At 44.1% G+C, this 19,550-nt stretch overlaps 1 protein-coding gene across 3 annotated transcripts in view; it reads right to left on the bottom strand.

Annotated features, from left to right (window-relative positions):
• The window catches only part of pcnx1 (pecanex 1), a 36,766-nt gene that overhangs the window by 9,128 nt on the left and 8,088 nt on the right, over positions 1-19,550 (bottom strand). The window contains exons 6-24 of one of the 3 annotated variants that reach the window (XM_061083357.1): positions 17,817-19,544; positions 15,424-15,553; positions 13,013-13,206; positions 11,063-11,156; positions 10,032-10,089; positions 9,256-9,488; positions 6,373-6,526; positions 6,081-6,113; positions 4,953-5,124; positions 3,854-3,964; positions 3,521-3,612; positions 2,681-2,790; positions 2,129-2,234; positions 1,908-2,000; positions 1,577-1,727; positions 1,180-1,321; positions 711-888; positions 431-539; positions 16-145 (exon numbers count right to left, since the gene is read on the bottom strand). In XM_061083357.1, coding sequence (XP_060939340.1) covers positions 16-145; positions 431-539; positions 711-888; positions 1,180-1,321; positions 1,577-1,727; positions 1,908-2,000; positions 2,129-2,234; positions 2,681-2,790; positions 3,521-3,612; positions 3,854-3,964; positions 4,953-5,124; positions 6,081-6,113; positions 6,373-6,526; positions 9,256-9,488; positions 10,032-10,089; positions 11,063-11,156; positions 13,013-13,206; positions 15,424-15,553; positions 17,817-19,544 — 4,018 coding nt within the window. The remainder of the gene's footprint in view (positions 1-15; positions 146-430; positions 540-710; positions 889-1,179; positions 1,322-1,576; positions 1,728-1,907; positions 2,001-2,128; positions 2,235-2,680; positions 2,791-3,520; positions 3,613-3,853; positions 3,965-4,952; positions 5,125-6,080; positions 6,114-6,372; positions 6,527-9,255; positions 9,489-10,031; positions 10,090-11,062; positions 11,157-13,012; positions 13,207-15,423; positions 15,554-17,816; positions 19,545-19,550) is intronic. The other 2 variants (XM_061083358.1, XM_061083359.1) reach the window with 2 other exon arrangements.

The following is a 19,550-nucleotide window of genomic DNA, read 5'->3' as shown; positions in this document are numbered from 1 at the left end:
TTTCATTTTGCCTACTTGTAATCTCTCTCCCAGAACTTGACTGGGCGGACATAGGAGGTGATGAAGATGGCACTGCCGAGGAACGGGTTGAGGGGAGTGGAGAAGACGGCCGACACCACAGCCTGGACAAACAGCATGGCCGAGTCTGGAGCAGCTCCAGTCAAGGATCAACGGTAATATACGGATGCTTTACTTTAATAAACTGTAATATCAGTGGATTTAAGATTTCAAAGCACTTAAAATACCATTTATAACACGTTGAACAAAGTTTCATCAAATCAAACACCAACTATAGCAGAGTTGAATCAACACAAAGACGAAATAGCTCCCAGCTTCACAAAAAGTAGGAATTACAACAGTTGTGCTGGTGTGAAACCAGTGAAACACGCTGCAGAGTATATTACGATAAGAGGAGGCAGAGTGAGGATACGAGGCACAGCAAAGGGCTGAGCGAAGGCGTGGAAGGCTGAGCCCCATGTGATCTGCCAGGGAGCGATGTAGGTGTAGACAAAGTGCAGCTTGTAGAACAGTTCCCAGAGCTGTGAAAAAAAACAAAACATGAATCAGTGCTTCAAAAAGGAGACAAAGGTCAGTTTAGTAGAGATAACTGTAATTTCCCCTGACAAGCACAAAACCACCTGTATGTCCTATATGTCTGCATATAAATGTCTCTGGTGTAAGCTGTGTAGGTCAATATCTATTCCCCTCACCTTGCTGAAAACAATGGACATGACGAAGAGGTCGAGCAGCAGCGTCTCAGACATGTGACGGTAGTCGAAGGTGAAGAAGAGGACGGTGAAGAGGATGGTCACGTATTGGTACGTCGGGCTGCTGTAGGACGAACGCAGCAGCTTCAGACCGGCCACCGTGATCATCAGAGCGCCGACCCTGCACCACGTAAACACAAGGAGAGGAAAGTCAGAGATCCGTCTAATCAGTGAAGTAAAACTTGAGATAGTAGCTATAAGCCTAGTTTAGGAAAAAGATTGGAAACAGGACCAGCTCCACGACAAATTGTGGTTTCGTAGGCGTACCAGGAAACTAGAGGAAACTCCAACTAATTCTCTTTAGAAGTAAAATATCTGCTTTCCAGGTTTCCAGACTATGGAATCACAAAGAATAACCAGCGATCAACCTCCAACTCAAGATCAGATGAAACATTAGGGGGGGGGTTCTCACTCTGTGTCGAGCCTCTTGGGGCTGGCGAGCTCTCTGGCGCTGCCACTCAGCTCGTTGAGGATGACCAGAGGATAGAGGACGTTCTTCTCCACAAACAGCAGCCACACGTGGAGCTTCTCAAACCACATCACATGAGCCGCATCTGACGAGACAGACAGGGAGGAGTTATCATTACGTGACATTGCATCAGCTTCTTGTCATAATCATTGTAGTAAAGAGACACAGAATGAGAAAAAAGTGATCAAATTACACTACTCAGAGAAAAACATTGCTATTACATGTTTGTTTCTACTCATCCAGCAGATAATGAAAAACATAGCTCTAAGATGTCTTAAGGTGCAACTTAGAAACAAAGCAGTGATGCTGAGAGAAATGTTTCTGTTTGTGCTGAACTTACCTCGGACTTCAAACTGGTAATACTCCTTTGTTTTCAGCAGCGGGTGAGAGAAGCAGTACCAGGGCAGCTGCTTGCGGACTTGAGGGAGCAGGTAGTGGGTGAGCAGCCCCACCGTCCCCAGCAGAGCATACAGGACGTAACTGAGGAAAGGCTGAGGGACACAGAGACGGAGGAAATTAATACATCTACACATTTAGTACGTTTCTACAAGCACAAGTTTAACTATACTACATGCAAAGTGTGACGTTGATGATCGGTTCTTGAGCTAAGAGAGTCTCAAACAGACGGAGATATCTGGAATTATTCGATTGACTGAAACTGTTTCCTGTACCTGCAGTGCGATGAACACTGTGCTGACGTGGATGGCGAAGTAGAGGACAGCGATGACCACACAGACGATCAGGTCCGACTGCAGACGCTCGTTCTGTAGAAGGAGACATCGGATATCGGTTTGGCTTTAACGACTGTAATCATGCATCTGATCATCTTAAATGACCATTTCTGTTCGACTTCTTCTGGTTTTAATGACATTTCTACTGATGGTCAGCTCACCACTGAGGCGCGGAGCTTCTCAGGCAGAGGGTCCTGCACTTCTGACAGAGGGTCCTCCGGGTTCTTGTCTTTCAAATCGGGTAAAACCTTGGACTGAATCAGCGAGCTGGAAAGCAAGAGGCAACAATATGAGCTGCTTCAAAACACCACGAATCTCCTGTGGAGGAGTTTATCTCTGAGGGAATCTATAATGTAATCACTCACTGTCGACACTATTTTGTGTGAGAGTTTCAACTGGGCATTTTTTTGAAATGCTCAGAAAATCCCCTTCTGAGATAATCCTCAGCATATGTACGAGGAGCAAAGTCACAGATTATTCTTTAATATGGATTTCTGTCTGGCTGACGGCTCGAGCACTTAGTGGAAAACACTTTGGGGGTTTTCGCCTGTTTAAGAGCCAGATGGACGAGTTCAGCATCATGACAACAGAAGCTGGAATTTCTAAACATGTACAGGGAAGTGTTGGAGTTTCACTTTTCATATTTATTCCCCCGTGAATCACATCAAACCAAAGGACTGACTGGATTGTGTTGTGCCCGGCTGTGAACGTACATGAGGACGGAGGGGTCGCTGCTCTGTCGGCTCAGGTGGTACGACACTGCCACCAAGAGGCCGCAGAAGACGGAAAACAGCACCGGGATGTGATGAGGCTCCCAGGTCTCCTGGAAGACGGAGGGACAAGGTTTCAATAGATTCGTTATTTTGTGCTTCTTCCATTTTTCTTTAGACCAAACGCAATGAATGTAGAAACTTATAATGCTGATGGCAGATGTGAAAGGATGTGTGATCATTTTCCAGAGCATCACTGTGAACATTCAAACTGGAGAAAGTCGAAATATACTTGTTCAATGTTCAAATATAGGACGCCAGATACAGAAAAGTGATTTTTGAGCTTTCCAAAAGTTTATGGAGGCGATTCACAGAATATTTTCAACTATAATGCTGCCATAATATTGAGGTCCTCTACTTTCAAGTCGGAATTAAAATACAGTGCTGCTTGTTAACTGTAGGACAGTAGATAGATAGATAGATATATAGATAAATTACTTTATTCATCCCCTAAGGGAAATTAAGTCGTCATAGCAGCCGGTATATTTGAATACAATAAAATACAATACAATAGAATAAAATAAAAAACATTGAGGTAGAAAGAATAAAAACAGAAACACAAGATGGTAATAGTACTGATGATACGGTTATTGTTAGACAGTATATAAAAATAGTACAGTATATCTATAATATAACATAATATATATTTATATATGATAGTAATTATACCAATATAATAGCAGTATATAGTAATAATAGTAGTAATAGTAGTTTTACATTGTGATTAATCTGTGATTTCTGTCATCAGAGTAGTTTTTTGATTACAGTGAGTTTCTCCCTCACCTTCAGAGCACCGTAGCAGAAGCCGTAGAGCAGCGCCACGGTGACCACGCTGCGCAGGATGCTGTACAGCGCTGACAGGAGGCTGGTGGAGGCTGCAGGGGGTGGGGGGGGGGGGGGGGGCACAGAGAGAGAGTCAGCAGTGAGACCACTGAACCTGACGGGCATCAGGCCAGGCAGAACGCAAATCAGCACTTTCAAACCTTTCCCATCAAAGCAAATCAGGCGTGACAGTGTCTATGAGTGTCTGTTGTTTGGTGCTGCAGAGGTCAGAGTCCCCCCCCCCCACACACCCCACCCCCCTGTGGAGAAATTGATCATCTACAAGTGGCTCACCGTTGCCCCCGAACACGTGGATGTCCAGCTGCTCGAAGAGGTACATGACGAACGTGTTGACTTGTGGCAGCAGACCCACGAAGAAGATGATGGGGAAACACAGAGTGAAAACTGCAGGACGACAAACACAAGGGGACAGTGGGATGAAAAATCAAACAGCGGCCAGTTTATGCATTTTATATTGGATTTTTAATCATCCAGACATCAGGTTTGAGATTACACAGACGACGGCGACTTGGTGTTTATTGTTCTGCGTCTCTGGCTCGGAGCTACAAACGTTATTGGGTAATATCGGTGCACAGCTGCATCTCCGAGGGCAACCGCAGAAATTGCTTGTGATTGTGGTTTGATGAAAGGTGGGGATAATATCCTCAGAACAAATAAATATTGCATTTGGAGAATGTGGCTCCAACGCAATTATCACTTCTGGCTCACGGCAACCTGCTCAACTCATCCTGCAACCAGAACTGGATTCGTCTCTGGTGATGAGACAATTTACTTGTGAAAGTAACTAAAGCAAATAAGTGAATTCTCAAGTTTTAAGAGCAATGTTCAACCGTTTATTGAGACTCCAGCTGAGACGTAGGTGTGATGGAATCCTGCCTTTGACTATTTTGTAAATTAAAACGAGCACATTTCTGTTAAATAATAGAAAATATTTCCATCCATCTCTGTCTTGGACAAATTTATGAGAATACTGTCAGTCCCCAAACTTTGCAACAGTCTTCCTGTTGGTATTTGTCTTGCAACAGAAATAACTTATTTTTACTCATTCTCTTCATATACATGTGAACAAAAGTTGGTTCCAACAGTGATACAATAACAACAGACACAGGTGAAAACACAACCTACTTGTTGTAGGGAAAAGTTTTGTTTAAATGACTTAAAGGAACAATGAAGACAAAATCTTGTCAGAAATATGTATGTGCAAGAATGTGCTTCGTTTCTTTTCTTTAATTGAAATTCTCAAAATCTTGTCTTTCTTTCTGTTCTTGGTCATCTATATGATATTTGGCATGTTTTTAAAAAAGTGCCATACAAACAAAGAATGTGATTATATGTAATATCACTGCACATAGCGATGGCAGCTGCCTCTTACCGATGACGAGGTCCCGGGCGGAGGCGAGCACCAGGGAGCTGGTGATGGCGACGCCGTACAGGGTGATCCTGGAGGAAGTGGTCCTCAGGCTGCCGTAGTGGAGCAGCCAGATGAGGCCACAGCACAGGCAGAAGTAGACAGGCCGGCTGTACGCTATGATACGATTATGGCCCTGCAGGGAGAAGGGTATGATGCTGTAAGTGGTTTGTTACAGGAGCTGGACTTTCTCTTTGTGGACCAGTGCGGCTCAGTACTCAGCTCACAAACCCTGAATATTAAAGTTACAAATTCTCTGAGCTGCCAGCAAACACTGCTGTAGTAAAAAGATGTGCCCTCACATAGAACACATCATATTTTACAACATCATCCATTAAAATAATCATTCTAATTCTACATTATATCCTCTTCAGTAGTATCAGTGCCACATGAACCCTTCAGACAGTGACACAGGTATACAGAGGAAGAGGATGAGTCTGAGGTTTTACAAGAGATGAAGAACACTCTTCAGCCCAGGAGGCTGCGAGCTGACCTGCTTCTTCACCGACACTTTACGCACCAACAATCAGATTAAATAGGCCAGGATCGCTCAGGATGTTTCAACAACATCGGGGAAAGAGAAAAGGCGAACACTTGGAGGTGAGATGAGGTGAAGGAGATAGAGAGGGAGGGGAGGGGATGACACGAAGGGGAGAGTGGTGGAAGGAGGGGTGGATACAAACAGAGGGAGAGAGAGCTGTGGTCTGAACTCTGGCCGGCTATTTAAAGCTCGTGCCTGCAGCGGAGTCGAAGCTGCATTAATAAAAGACGGCGTTTCAGAGCCACTGACGCAAGGGGGGGGAGGGGAGGGGGGAGGGGGAGGAGCCTCTCAGAGCCACAGGGGGAAAGCAGCATCACTTTCAAGAACCACAACAGAGAAGGATTCAAACAACAACTGGTCACATTAGACATGGATGGAGATTGACTCTATTTGTTTACTGCTAAAAGTGTAAAGGTCAAATTCTCCATCGTCACAGAGATGTGTTTTTTTTTATATTTGGCTCTTGTGAATGCAGGTTGTTCACAGTGTGAACTCTCCAGGAATTTAAGCCCCAAACAAACCAAAATGTGGACACAAGTTGTTGTACTTACATGTCGAGGGGAAGAGGAGTCTGGCTGGACACTCTGTCAACAAACAAGAACCAGAGAACTGGATTACTTCTTTTTGTAAACACACTTCAGAGGAAGTAAAGCATTAAAGACTTTCTGAACATCAGGAATTCCCTTAAAGGCAAAGCAAACTTTGCCAAAAAAACTAATATCATGTGCTTCGGCATGCCAGTGAGAAAAAATAAACCCAATTGCCTCTTTGAAACAATGCTTCTTTGTGTCACTTCTCGACGTCATGTTTGATTGAAGTCGTGCATTTTACATAAATATTCACCTTTAGTAAGGAATACTGGCAACTCGCAATGACAAGGCAGAACTGAAAGACCCAGATGTCCGTGAAGAAGCCGTGGACCAGCAGCACCGAACCCAGGAAGGCCACCAGGACGGCCAGGATCACGGCCAGCACGTTCTCCAGGACCTCGCGGTTCCTACGACAACAGTGGAAGAGAGCAACTGGTCAATAGAATGTAGTTTTAATAGTGATTTTCTAATTATAGATATGTCACCTTCACTCATCTTCACACACATTCATACAGCGATTCTATAAGTTCCATATAATTCACACAATGTCAGGACAGCCTTCAGGAATTCGGAATTCTGTGTCTTGCCCAAGAATGTTTCGGCATGCGGATTGGAGCAGACGGAGAAAGAACCACCTACTTTCTGGTTAGTGGACGACCCGCTCTACCTCCTCCACGGCCTCAGAGCGAATCACATCTTAATGATAAGGCTCAATTTCCTTCACGCTTACTCCCAAGTTAGCTTTGGAAAACACCCAATTTTAACAACTTCGATAACACAGACAGCCTATTGGTAATCATGTGGCTGTAATAACATCTGTAACACTCAAATATCTTTCTAAATTAAGACTGGATTTTAAAATGTCAATAAAAGTGGAAGATCTATAGACAAACTGAGTTTTGATCAGACAGTCGTTCTTGGGTTTCCTCAGGGAGCAGTGATTGGTCAGTGAGCCTGAGGGGCCGGAAGGTGGCACAGGAACTGAAGAGGTCTGAGCTAGAAGCTGGCACCAACCAGTGCAGAATCTTAAAATCAATTCGGTCTCTACAGTTGATGTGTGGTCTTTCTTCTCGGTGCCAGTCAGACGCTTTGCAGCTGCATTTTGAATGAGACGCGAGACAAAGCAAACTAAGTGACTGACTCCGACAAAGAGAGAGAGATCCCAGTAACCACGTCTGCAAGAAATAAACACACAAGGTCCACGAATTCCTTCACAAGAGGAATGATTGTACGTCAGCAACAGAACTAAAAAAACAAAGTTGACCTGCTTCTCGAATTATGAGCCAGACTGAAAAATGACACCAATGTTCCCGTCGGTGGTTTGAGGAGAGATAAGGGTTTTTGTAATGTTGGTTAATGAGCTGCATGAGTCTTGTGTAGCCGCTTCTGTAGCTGCAAGGACTGTTCCAGAGAAAAGATGCTTTAGTAATAATTATATATCCTGAGCCACAAGACAACCTACACAACTGATGGTCCTCTGACCCGCTGCAGTTTCATTTGGATCAAAATTATCAAACACTTATGGTTTTTACAGTGTTTACCAGAAATCAAATCACTGTTGACCAACGCAACAATATCAACCCCGACCAGCACATGTTCATTTTCCATCCATTTTACCAATGGGTAAAATCTAATTTCACTGTAAAGCTGCGAACTATGATTCACTGAGCCTGGTTCTGCTCTCTCCCTCTCACACAGACACACAAACACATCACTTAACTCAAACTGGATAAAACAAAACACATTGTTTGGTTTTTGAAAATACAAATGGAATATACTGTATCTGTATTTGCATGTAGGGCGGGGGAAGTAAGATCTGATCACAAGAGGTCACAGGAGGACGAATTCTACGTAATCAGGGTTGTCCTCATGTGATCGGACATGATTACCATGTCTGAACTGATTCTCATTTGTCTCTTTCAAGGCAAACACATGAATATCATGACCCTCCCTGCCATAAACATTAGTCATGTAAGAGAGAGCGTTATCAAAGCAAAAGCTTGTGCGTTTCAAATGCTCATAAATTGCCCTAAATGAATACAGAGGAAGGGTTAGTGTAATCCAAACAGGGATTTCTATTAACTCTCCCCTCAGACAGAGGTGGAGCCAACACGACCCCCCCCCACCTCTGCACTGAACGGCCTGCAGGCAGATGTTGACATTCAAGGGTTTTAAAAAGTGATTGGCTAATCTTTTAGGAATTTGTTGCTGCAGCTGTATGTTGCTGTTTATGTGTCTGTGTCTGTGCTGCAGAGATCTCCGCCTGTCCTGGTTTTCAGTGGAACTGACCTGATTAAATAAATGGTTAATGCTGTGCTGGGCAGAACTGTAATGAGTAGTTACACCTGTGTTATTAGTCTAAATAACAGACTGGGTGGGAGAGAGAATAGTGTCTCATCTCCTAAATCCTTTTTCCAAATTTATCTTCAAACACTTTTACTAATGCCGGTATATATTATATTAAATGTTTTATCTATTGTTATGCATTTTATCTTTGTATTTTTACTTCAGCCAAGGAGATTATATTTTTCATCATCTCATTGTTGGTTGGTTAATTTGTTTGTTTGTTTGTCTGATGGATTATGTAAAAATACTGAACAGATTTCCATGAGATTTGGTGGAAGGATGGGAGATGGAGCTAAAAAGAACCCAATCGAATTTGGAAAAGAGGAAACAAAGGAGCTAATGCAGCATTTCTTTCCTCCACTTTCTTCAACATCGCGAAATGGTGAATTTTTTGACATTTCACTGATTTGCCCCCAAAAAATCTGGCATATTTATGGGACTGATTTATGAATTTGTCAAATTTGTTGCAGCTTGATTGCATTTAAGGGACTGTTAGACCTTTGCTGAGTTATGCATTCTACTGAGTGTCATTCTGTTTTTAAGTAAGATGGCATCTCGTTTTTGTCATATGCAAACACACAGGTATCAACGTTGGGAGCACAAACACTTGTGAAGCTGAAGCAGCCGATTTTACAATGACATGTTAAACCCTTTTATATTTTGACCTAGTTGCAACATTTATGATCAAGTTTGACAATCAGAGTCAGTTTTCACTTGGTGGTACATCCGGACACAAAGCATAAAGGTGCCTTGTGTTTCATTAACACTTGAGGATGATGTGCAGCCTCACCTGTCGAACAGTGCCAGCAGTGTGAGTCGGTCGAAGTGCAGGCCGACCCACAGGTACGGGAGAAGCCACAAGCGGTAGTACTGCCGGACTTTGCCGGCAGCCGAGGTGGCGACAGGGTCATCCTGTGCCAGCGGTGCGTCCTGGAGCTCCGGGCTCAGATCTCCGTCCTGCTGCTCCAGCAGCTCTGGGTCCATGGTCAGCAGACGGTTCAGACGGATCTGAGGGAGGGAAATCTGTCTCACGGTTAGTCAACTGATTCATCATCACACAACTCAAAGCTCTTTGATTTATAAATAACAACAGTAGTCATAAGAATTGAGACCTAAAAAAGTAAATAAAAACAAAGAAACGTAAGCATTCAATATTTATTTCGTATTAGATTTGTTTTTGTATGTTCACAAAGTAAAGACTGGACCGCTGCCCCCCCACCCACTCACAGCCATCTGGATTCTCATCGCACAAATAACTAACAGCCGGAATCAGATGATCGAAGACATTTTTCTGGCTCATATATAAAACCAAAGCCAGATGAGGATATAGATGCCAGCCTCATTTTTTAAATTGAGTTTGATTTGTTTTGGGCCTGAGGTAAAGAAATGGAAAAACAGAACAACAACTGCTCATACTGACGAGTGTGAACGCCAACAATAATGTGCAGAAATATGTAAAGCAGACATGGTTTGCTTTTGAACTGATTCTGTCTGTACTCCTCCGCAAATCCAGTGACACAAACACACACACACACAGACACACACACACACACACAGGGTACTCACCAGGTCATGAGGGTAGAAGCGAACTGAGGTAGAACTGGAGAGGTGGGACTCGGTGTCCCTGCATTAGACAAAATGAGAACACTAATTAGAGAAAAGCATCTGCTGCGATTACCGTATTAAATCATCATTTAGTTCCAGGCAACCTGAAACTAAATTGTCAATTGGTAATTTTCTCACTTTTCTACTGAACATTTATGTTATTTTACAATTTAATTGTTTTCCTCACAGGCATGTCATAAACCGATTGGAAAACCGAATGGAAAAGATTATGTTCTTAATCGGCCAAAACCAACAAAGACAAAGACGAGAAATTTGGTTGGTAAATTGATATCATTTTCAATTAGTTTTATCGAGCATGTTTAATTAAAAAATGATGAGCGAGCATCAGAATTTTAGAAGGTATAATGATCTCAAAATCCTTAAACGATATTAATCTGTCAATGTAACGTTGAAGTAGCCAAAACATAATTAATCTTAAAAGCTGAATTAAAGACGACATATTTCTTGTATCCAAATTAAATTCAAAGACAGAGGACGAGCATCTCAGTTTCATTCTTATTTAACTGTAGAATGTTTTTATTGCTATTTAGATTTTCTGTTCTCAACTTAAGGTACAGCTGTGTGTCGTCTACATAAAAATAGTATGTTAGGTTTAGGCCTGCAAAACATTTCAGTTTTTCTGATAATTGTTTATTAATCACTGGATCTATAAAATAACGTAATGAAAATCCTGCTGTTTAGGTTTAGTCAATATCTTCGGATGGTTTCACCTGAGCAACATTTGAAAACCCACACATATCGGTTTCGTGTCACATGAGAAAAAGAAACAGTAAATGACAAACAATAACTTAATAATTAAAAAAAAGGTTGATATATTTTCTCTCAAACCATAATTCACATAGATGTTATAGGTGTTCTTATGTGGGTTGAGAGAAGATTTAACGATTGGCTAATTTAATAAGAGTACAGAGTACATGTATATTTTATGAGCTAAAAACCCCATTAAATAAATCTGATGAATTGACACTAACCATAGGTTATTGGAGGCTCGTCTGGTTGCAGGTTCAAAATTGACCAGGGACAAGTCACATCCACCAGCCTCATATAAAGAGGGAGTGAGTTTTCCTGGAACAACACGACAGAAGACAAAGAAACAGTCAGTTCACTGGAATCACAATAATTTCATTAAACTAAATGCAACTAGTTTTCGTTGGCAACGTTACTGTGTTCACCTGAGCCAATGGGATTAAGGAGTGAATGTGCCCTTTCCCAAAGAGACTATAAGCAAGTCAGTCATTTCCTGCTCCACTGGAGGAGCAATCAGGTTTCTGCTGATTATGTGGATGGATTTCACTCTATCCTGTGATCAGCTTGACACTATGAAGTACACAAAGGCACAACCACTCAAATAAAACCGGCTATATTTCAATGGGGCCTTCATAATTCCCTCATAAAGCTTATGAGAAGAATAAGTGACCTGATCTGACAAGCTGTGCCTCAATGAATAGAACTTCCCTTATTGCGTTAATCCTCCCAGTTGATGTATGTAGGAGATATAAGAGATGTTGCTATGGTAACACCATTCCCACTCTGGCCTTGATTCCAATCCAAACTCTTTATGGGTTTTGTTTTTAATAGTTCCGCTATTAAAAATGATGGGAAAAGTAGAAAAAGAGTGCAAAACTGCTTTCTAATGCATGACAAGCTAATTGAAAATATGTCACACAGCCAAGTATGACTCAAAAATATTGTGCAGTCTGAAATTACAAAAGTCAAGAAGAAATTGAGCAAACATTATCCAGAGTTTCTCTCAAAGAAATACTGTTCTGGTACATTTTCCTCATTTGTCATCTAAGGGAACGAAGGATTGGTCCCATATGTTTTTGTTGCTAAGGAGAACTGCTCAATAAAGTGAAAGAACTTAAGAGTGTTTATTTATTTCAGGGTATTTAATAAGGGATGATTCATTGTGCAATGTTGGAAAGCTACAACGGAAAATATTTTCTTAAGATGCAGCCCGAAGACGAGTGTTCTCATAATCAAATGGACGTCAGTAGTGCATGAAAATACAGACTCTGCCAAAGAAGTTAAATCATATGCAGATAGAGAAGAGTTCCTAACGCTCGGGGATCACAAACACAGAACAGACCGACCACCAAGTGTCTCAAAACAAGACTCGGCTCCAGGTCAGATTGTGAGTAGGAGTGGTAATCCGTTTTACCACTGGTTCACATGAAGGGCATCGCACAGCTCCAACCAAACTCAGGTTTTTTTGCACTAAACGTGTTCAGGGATGTCAGCAAAACATGTTTATGCATCGGCAGCAATCATCTCTGCGGTGTCAGCACTGTGAGCAGGGAAAGCTGTGATCAAACAGTGGAATCCACATCCCAGTCAGGTCAAGTGCCGGCTGCAGACACAATATCGCAGACAGAGAGAAATGGAGCAGAGGTAATTGTGCATCGGCCTTCGACTCATAGCAACAGTCCAGAGGTCATGTATGTGAATCTGTGACCGGCTCTCTATCTGCAAGCAAAACCCTCCAAGCCACTGGCTCATCTGCAATTAGTGGCAAAAGTCTGCAAAGGCCCAACAGCATCGTTAAATCAAATCACGCTGCACCAGACTTCATTCAAATAAACATATCAGTTATCTAAATATGTCTGATTGTTTTCATCAGGATGCAGTAAGTATTCCCTGGGTCAATCCGGGAAAATGTCAAAAAAAGCGATCTCACAAAAGCCAAAAGGGTTTTTCTTTTCTTTCTTTCTGCCAAGGTTTCGAGACAATCAGTTCAAGACGTTTTTTGACAAACAAATACACCAACCAACCAGCAAACAGCCAGGGGTGAAAACACAACCTCCTTGGCAAACACTTGATGAGACATTCAGATCGGCCATGTGCACAAACTCCTGGTGCAGCACTCGTCTGTGAGAAACTCCTTCATTTCAACACCTCCGCTCCCTCCGTGCGTTCCCTACCAAAGTCGTCCTGCAAGCTGGTCGCGCCAACGGTTGAGGCCTTGTCCTGAGAACCCTCCAGGTGCGTGCTTCCATTCCTGGCCAGCAGGGAGGCGCTTGTGCTCAGCACGGTCACCTGGGACGGGGTTCTGGATGGCTGACTTTTCACCTGGGAAGTAGAAGGCTGGGAGGCCTGGCTGAGGGCCTCCTGAAGACTGTGGGAGGAGAAGGGAGAAGGGGAGGAGATGAGAAGTGGTGCACGGCGGGGGGGGGCTAAGGGGGAAGGGCACTGTTGATATACATCATCATCACATGAGGAGGGAGATGAGGTGGTTCCACAACAGAGGGGTTTGATGCACACGCTGGTTGCCATGGTGGAGGCCCAACCACTCTGTAAAGTGACTGACTCTAGTCTAATTTCTTCATTCTTTTAATTCTTACAGATTTAACAGACATTATGGCTCATTTCCTTTAGATATCTACAACAAATTAACTATCCTGTCATGTTCATGTGATTTGTATCATGATTTCTAAAGCCTGATTGATATTGATGCTGGTACCACTAAGGAGTAAACATTTCAGATATAGAAGCTAATATGTATTTTTAAATATAGGCAATCATTCCTGAGATGTGGTTATCAAACCATTTTACAGTTTGACCATAAAGTTTGTTATAAACAACTACAAATAATAAGAAAACACAAATACAACCTAATATATATAAAACTTGAACTAAGAAAATATTTGTTTACACTTACAATATGAATGCTTATCTTTTTGGTATTATTTATTCTGTAAAATAACAGTTTTCATTTTGGTGCATATCAGCAAACAAACTCTGATGTCTGTGAAAGGCTCATATCAACTGATAAAGCTCCTCTTATTTCTATGCAGACTGACCTCCACGATGGCAAGAGGCATGAGAACTGTGACACTGAGAGAAAAAGCCTGTACATGAAATGACTGATAAGCCTTTTCCAGTTCTTCTAAAAGCTGCACACGGATATAAAGCAGTGAAAAGTGACTTAGCTCTTCATGCTTTTGATTAGAAAAAAAATCTACCCAGAGCGCACGGCCTCTTAACCTTTACATGACACTAATCCTCAATGATGCTGATAAATTCCATCACGACTGGATCAGGGCTTTAAGAGGACTCTCGTCATTTCCTTTCCTCTTTAAAAATTATTGTCAGAAGTGTATTTTGAGTGGTGGAACATTGAAGAACCATGTGACGCAGCACGAGGTGTCCGGTGCTCCAATAAAAGGGTGAAAATCAGTAAAGGGAGTGAAGGGACGGAGGAAGAGATCAGAGGCAGAGGGAGCGAGTTCACTGACCTCTGGCCGACTGCTTGGTTTTATTTTTACTTGCTAAACATTTTGTCAGGGCTCAGAATTGAATGTGTGAGCGTGTGAGATACATGCAGGAGACAACGGCACCTTGGCCAGAGGGGAATTAGCTGTTGGCAGGTGAACAACAGAAGAGGAGGAGTTCTAAAGACCTGAGAGGAACCAGATATACATCCACAGCATGAGACCAGACAAACATCCAGTGTTGCCACTTTAAACGGCTTAAAAACAAAGTTTATCTTTTTTTAGATAAAACTCCAAGCTGTTTCCTAGTTACAGCACGGCCTCTCTCTAATTAGGCTTCAACCTCAGGAGTGACGGTGCATTTGAAGTTCTCTTCAGCGTGGCCCTAATGCCCGTCAGGTCCCTGTCCTTTGCAACAGTAGAGATTAAAACAAAGTTAATTTAGGAAAAAGGACTAAAAGGCCAAATTGCACTTAATTAAGAATTTGGAAAAACATTAGAATGACCAAAAAAAGGCTTATGAATCGTAATAAATTTATGTCAAAAGAAAGAAAAGGGGAAATCTAATGGATCTTTCTCCTTTGAGTTATAATTTTGAACTTGTGAAAAATTGGTGTAAAGAAACAGGCCTCAAAAATCAACTGAAAAGCAGCTATGCTCTCACAAAATAACAAAAACATAGTGAAAGAGTCTTCAGGCCTTTGATCAATATCCTCTTCATCCCCTCTGTTTGAAAAGTTTGCAAGAGAAGAGCTAAGTAATTTGATAGAGCGTGGCGTCTGTATTACAGGACGACTCTGAGAGGAGACGCTTTGTCAGACAAGTGGATTAGTGAGTTTCTGAGGACTCCGGTCTTTGATCCGTGCCCAGCCCGTGGAAAAGGAAAAGATCGAGGTAGAGTGATAACAGGATGAAAAGAGGTCTTGAGGAAAGGAGGACCAAGGACATCACATGCAGAGAGGAGAGGAGACACCCGTCCAGGGACAGCTTGCTCGAGGTCATGCACAGCGGAGGACGCAGACAGGGTTTTGATGAGAGGCGGGAGAGAGCGCCCCCTGGCAGCATGCTCATGCCAGGCGACACAGCGACAGACATGACTCCCTGCCCCATGCACGGCGTACCTGAGAGGAGATCCAATGAGAGAGGTGGGTGGGGTGGGGTTACTCCCTGCGTTGTGCCGCCGCCGCACTGCCTGCCGGCGAAACGTGCTACGCTCACGGCGAAATATGACCGTCTCCTCGCTCCCTGGGGCTGTTATGGTGAGACACATCATTGGCCAGTCAGCGTGGAACGTTTCCTGTCTATGAGAACTTCATGTGGGAGCAGGATGTGATGATCCCACGTTATGCTCGGGGGTCAGATACATTTCATACACAAGGAAACAACCATCACAAAAATCTGCTGCTTGAACGTCAAACAAACTTAATGGAGAGTTTCACTCCAAAAGGAGGCCAACCATTTATAAATAAGAAAACAAGATGTCATGATGTACCGGTGGTCCAGAGGGTGAGACAGGACATCCACGATTCCCCCCCGTGTTGTTGCAAACTAATCCTGCTCTTACAATCAAACAGAGGAACCCCCAAAAGATGGAGTAGCACATTTTGTACAACAGATGTTACGCATTTACAGCAAATTATTGTTTTATAACATCTGCTCAACAGCGCCCTCCAAGTTGATCTCGGATCAAAGCAAATTGAGTTTCCCTACAAGATTCTTCTGAGTCTGTAGCTTTAGAGATGATCCAAATTCCTTATTTGAACACAGGCAACAGGCTAATCTTCTCTAACACCCCTGTCAAATGACAAGTAGCTAAATTACTACTTTCGGGATATTATGATTTATTCTTGTAGAAATCTAGACTTCTTTTCTTGTGATATTGTGACTTTGTCCTCAAAATATTACAACTTAATTCTCAAAATCTCAATTTATTTCCCCCTTTTCCTTGGCCCTAATGTAACAATGGAAAAAACAAATAACACATTCTTCTTCATACAAATAAAAAGTTGATTTCAGAAGCAAACAAACTGAATCTTGTTCAACTCACTGTACAAAGGGTTTTGCTGCTACAGCATTACTTGGTCGGATCTGACCTCTGTGGCTGTTATCTAATGTTTCAAACTTTCAAAAGATCTATACAGTCTGCCACTACTGAATACTGACTACATGACTCGTCTCTACCTCTTTTTACACCACATTACTTATTATAATACCATGGCTGTGACCTGCGGCCACCATGGCTGGTGTGAAGCTGAAGTTACTGTAATGACATTAGCAGCCTGAGGGGGAAGAGCTGCTGGAGTCGGTCCGTGAGCAGAGGGGGAAAAACATGTCTGCTGGTGAGACACAGTCAAGTTAGTTCTTGTTAAACTATTAAAAGGTTCATGTGTGACATCCTCAAATAGACTATTAGTGGCTAAATGATTCAGCAGGCTGAAGCTAGAGTGAGGTAACTCTGGTTAAATTTAGTCAACGTTGCCTTGTGTGTGTATGTAAACAAGTGAGACTAAAGTACAATACTGTGGACTTCAAGTCAAGATAACTAAGCTATGCTAGATTGTAATGTTCTCCCCTCCTGTGAATGTGAACGCACCCTAATGTTTGACCCAGGTTAATAAAAAGAAAAATGGTGCAGGAGCAAGATAGCAGGGATCCAAGGAGAATCCATTACTAATTATGAGATGTTTCACCAGTTGTCACATGCACACACGTCCTGCCTCTACCACCGTATGTCCAAAGTGGTGTCAACTCTAAATACCCAAGAAGCAATAAGTGTCAAGATCATAAAATATCTTCACAACACACAGAAGCCTCAGTAAAAATACCACTAATCATCCAGGGAGGGAATGAATGTGTGTATGACACTAATAAGAGAGCTGCTGTTTGTGTAACCTCAGCACAAAGCACACACTGTGCCATCATGCTAACAGTGATCTATGCAGGGAACACTACGCCTGGGTCAGGACTGTCACTCCATGGAAACTCACCATGGTTACACTGAATAAGTGAGGCAGACAACACTGTGCGCACACACACACACACACACACACACACACACAGACACACACACAGATACGCAGAGTTCACACAAAACTGTCTCAATTTGATCAATTCTATCATTTCTCTCCAAGTTTGGGCCAGAGAGCAGCTATTTAGTAAAGTGAGTATTTTTTGTGGTTTACAGTAAATGTAAGTTCAATACACATTCAAAGCATCATTCAGTTTGTAATTAAACAATCCCAATCTGCAAAAAACAAGCAGAAAATATCAAAACAAACTAATGATTCCTGTCGTCTTTAATTTACCATATCAACCCTTTAGTTCTTCTGATAATTCATAGAATAGATCACATATTGAACCAACCCGTACCTTCAAATGTCGAACACAACCACTCCTCTGATTCATGTAACCGCACTGACAACATAGAATGTAGACTAGTCATCAAACACTAGTTGTAAACCAGACAGAATGCGATGTGTGTACAGCATGTTGAGGCGCTGTGTGTGGTACGTACCCCGCAGGGAAGCAGCAGAGGCGTCCTGAGGCTCGGTGAAAGCCGCCTGGTTGGGCAGACTGTTTCTGGAGCGGGTCACCGACTCCAGCTGGGAGGCCCGACCCAGCAGGGAGGCTGCATCGAGGACTTCCCCTTCTTTGGCTTCCAGGTCCGACTTGGAGGTGGTAAGGGGCCGCGGCCCGGCTGGAGCTCCGAGGCGGCTGGGATCGTTAAGGCAGGCGGCCGTACCACTGTCCAAACTCAACACTCGGGCGTGCGTTTTGGCACTGCCGGTGCTGGGGGTCCGGCGTGACGGGCGCCGCTTCCCTCCGGTTCGAACTCCCGCCTCGGCTCCTGCCGCAGCTTTCACCGTGGAGGAGGAGGAGGAGGCACCGGCTGCAGTGTGCTTGGCTTTCAGGGCCCTGTAGCGGCCCTCTGGGGAGTGGCAGGAGCGGGACGTGGTGCTGGATGAGCTGTCTGTGCTGAGGTGGTGGGTGGAGTGGAGACTGGAGGCACAGCTGAGTTCACTCTGATCACTGGAGTCCCCCTCTCCACCCCCAGGAAACACAGCACTACAAGGCTTGGCCATGCCGCGTAACGACATGTAGTCCCGGTGCCGACTGGCATCGAAGCTGCTCGCCCTTTTCTTGCCAGTCCGCCGACGTGCACTACGCCCTGTGGACAGGGAAGACGTTCTCTGAACAATGTTTGCTGACTCTGGTTGAGCGTCTCCTTTCTCCTGCACCTGCTCTGTGGCAGGTGCGTCTGTGGAGCCGTCAGCACAGGTCCTGATGCCAGGCTCTTCCTGGCCCCGACCAGGTTCGACCTGCTCGGGGGGTGCGGAGGACGGAGTGTCAGCAGGTCGTTTAGCAGTCAGCTCGTTGGCATGAGGGTTTTTATTCGCCTCCCTAGAGGGAAGACTGCTAAGACCTCGAGAGCTCAGACTGCCGAGGCTCGTAGTCCTGCCGTCTGCAGGAGCAGAAACAGCTTCTCCTCTATTCCGAAGACGTTCATCCCCTGAAAGTGAGAGCAGGCTCTCCACATGTGTAGAGCTGGTCTGCTCGCTGTGAAAACTGCTGACAGTGCTGTTGGTGTCCCTGTCTGTACCACTGCAGTAGCTCTCGGTGGAGCCACTACTGCGAGTACTCAGGCTCCGGAGGCTGTCAGCACTGCGCTCCCCTCCCTGGGACTTTCCTCCCCCCCCAGAGCCTTTCCTACCTCCACCTACGTCCACCTGGTACAGTCCTGAGGTACCTTCCCCTGCCTCCCTGGAGGCTGAGCGAGCAATCCTGCATTGTTCTTTGTGCCTGTAGCACTCCATTCCAGAGGTGGAGGGCACAGCTGGGTCCTGTTGGTACATCTGCTCTGCCCCCTCGCCACACACCGCCGACCTGTGTGGTCTGGCAGTCTCCAGCTCGCACACAGGGTCTAGGCCACCTCTTCTGGGTGGAGGGTACAAAGCAAAATCTGGTAGACACGGGTCTGGGAAAGCAGAACCCGCCGAGCTAGAGGTCCGAGGCAGCCCCCGAGAACGGAGCTCCTTCCTAAAGGTCTGAGATTGCATGGATGCGTGACTGGTCAGCTCCGTGTCACAAGAGGAATGTGACAAGCTGAAGTGATAAGCAGCTGAGTTGCAGAGATCAGCCGTGTCTCTGGACAGCTCTGAAGGACACAGGGAGGTGGACGGCTGCAGGGAGGCGAAGGAGTCGTTGGGGACAAGGCAGTACATCTTGGCATCGGACAGCAGATCTGAAT

The sequence above is a fragment of the Limanda limanda genome, chromosome 12 (assembly GCF_963576545.1).
Source record: "Limanda limanda chromosome 12, fLimLim1.1, whole genome shotgun sequence".
Classification (NCBI taxonomy): Eukaryota; Metazoa; Chordata; class Actinopteri; order Pleuronectiformes; family Pleuronectidae; genus Limanda; species Limanda limanda.
Note: the sequence above shows the minus strand (reverse complement) of the source record. Positions and strands in the feature narration are given on the sequence as shown.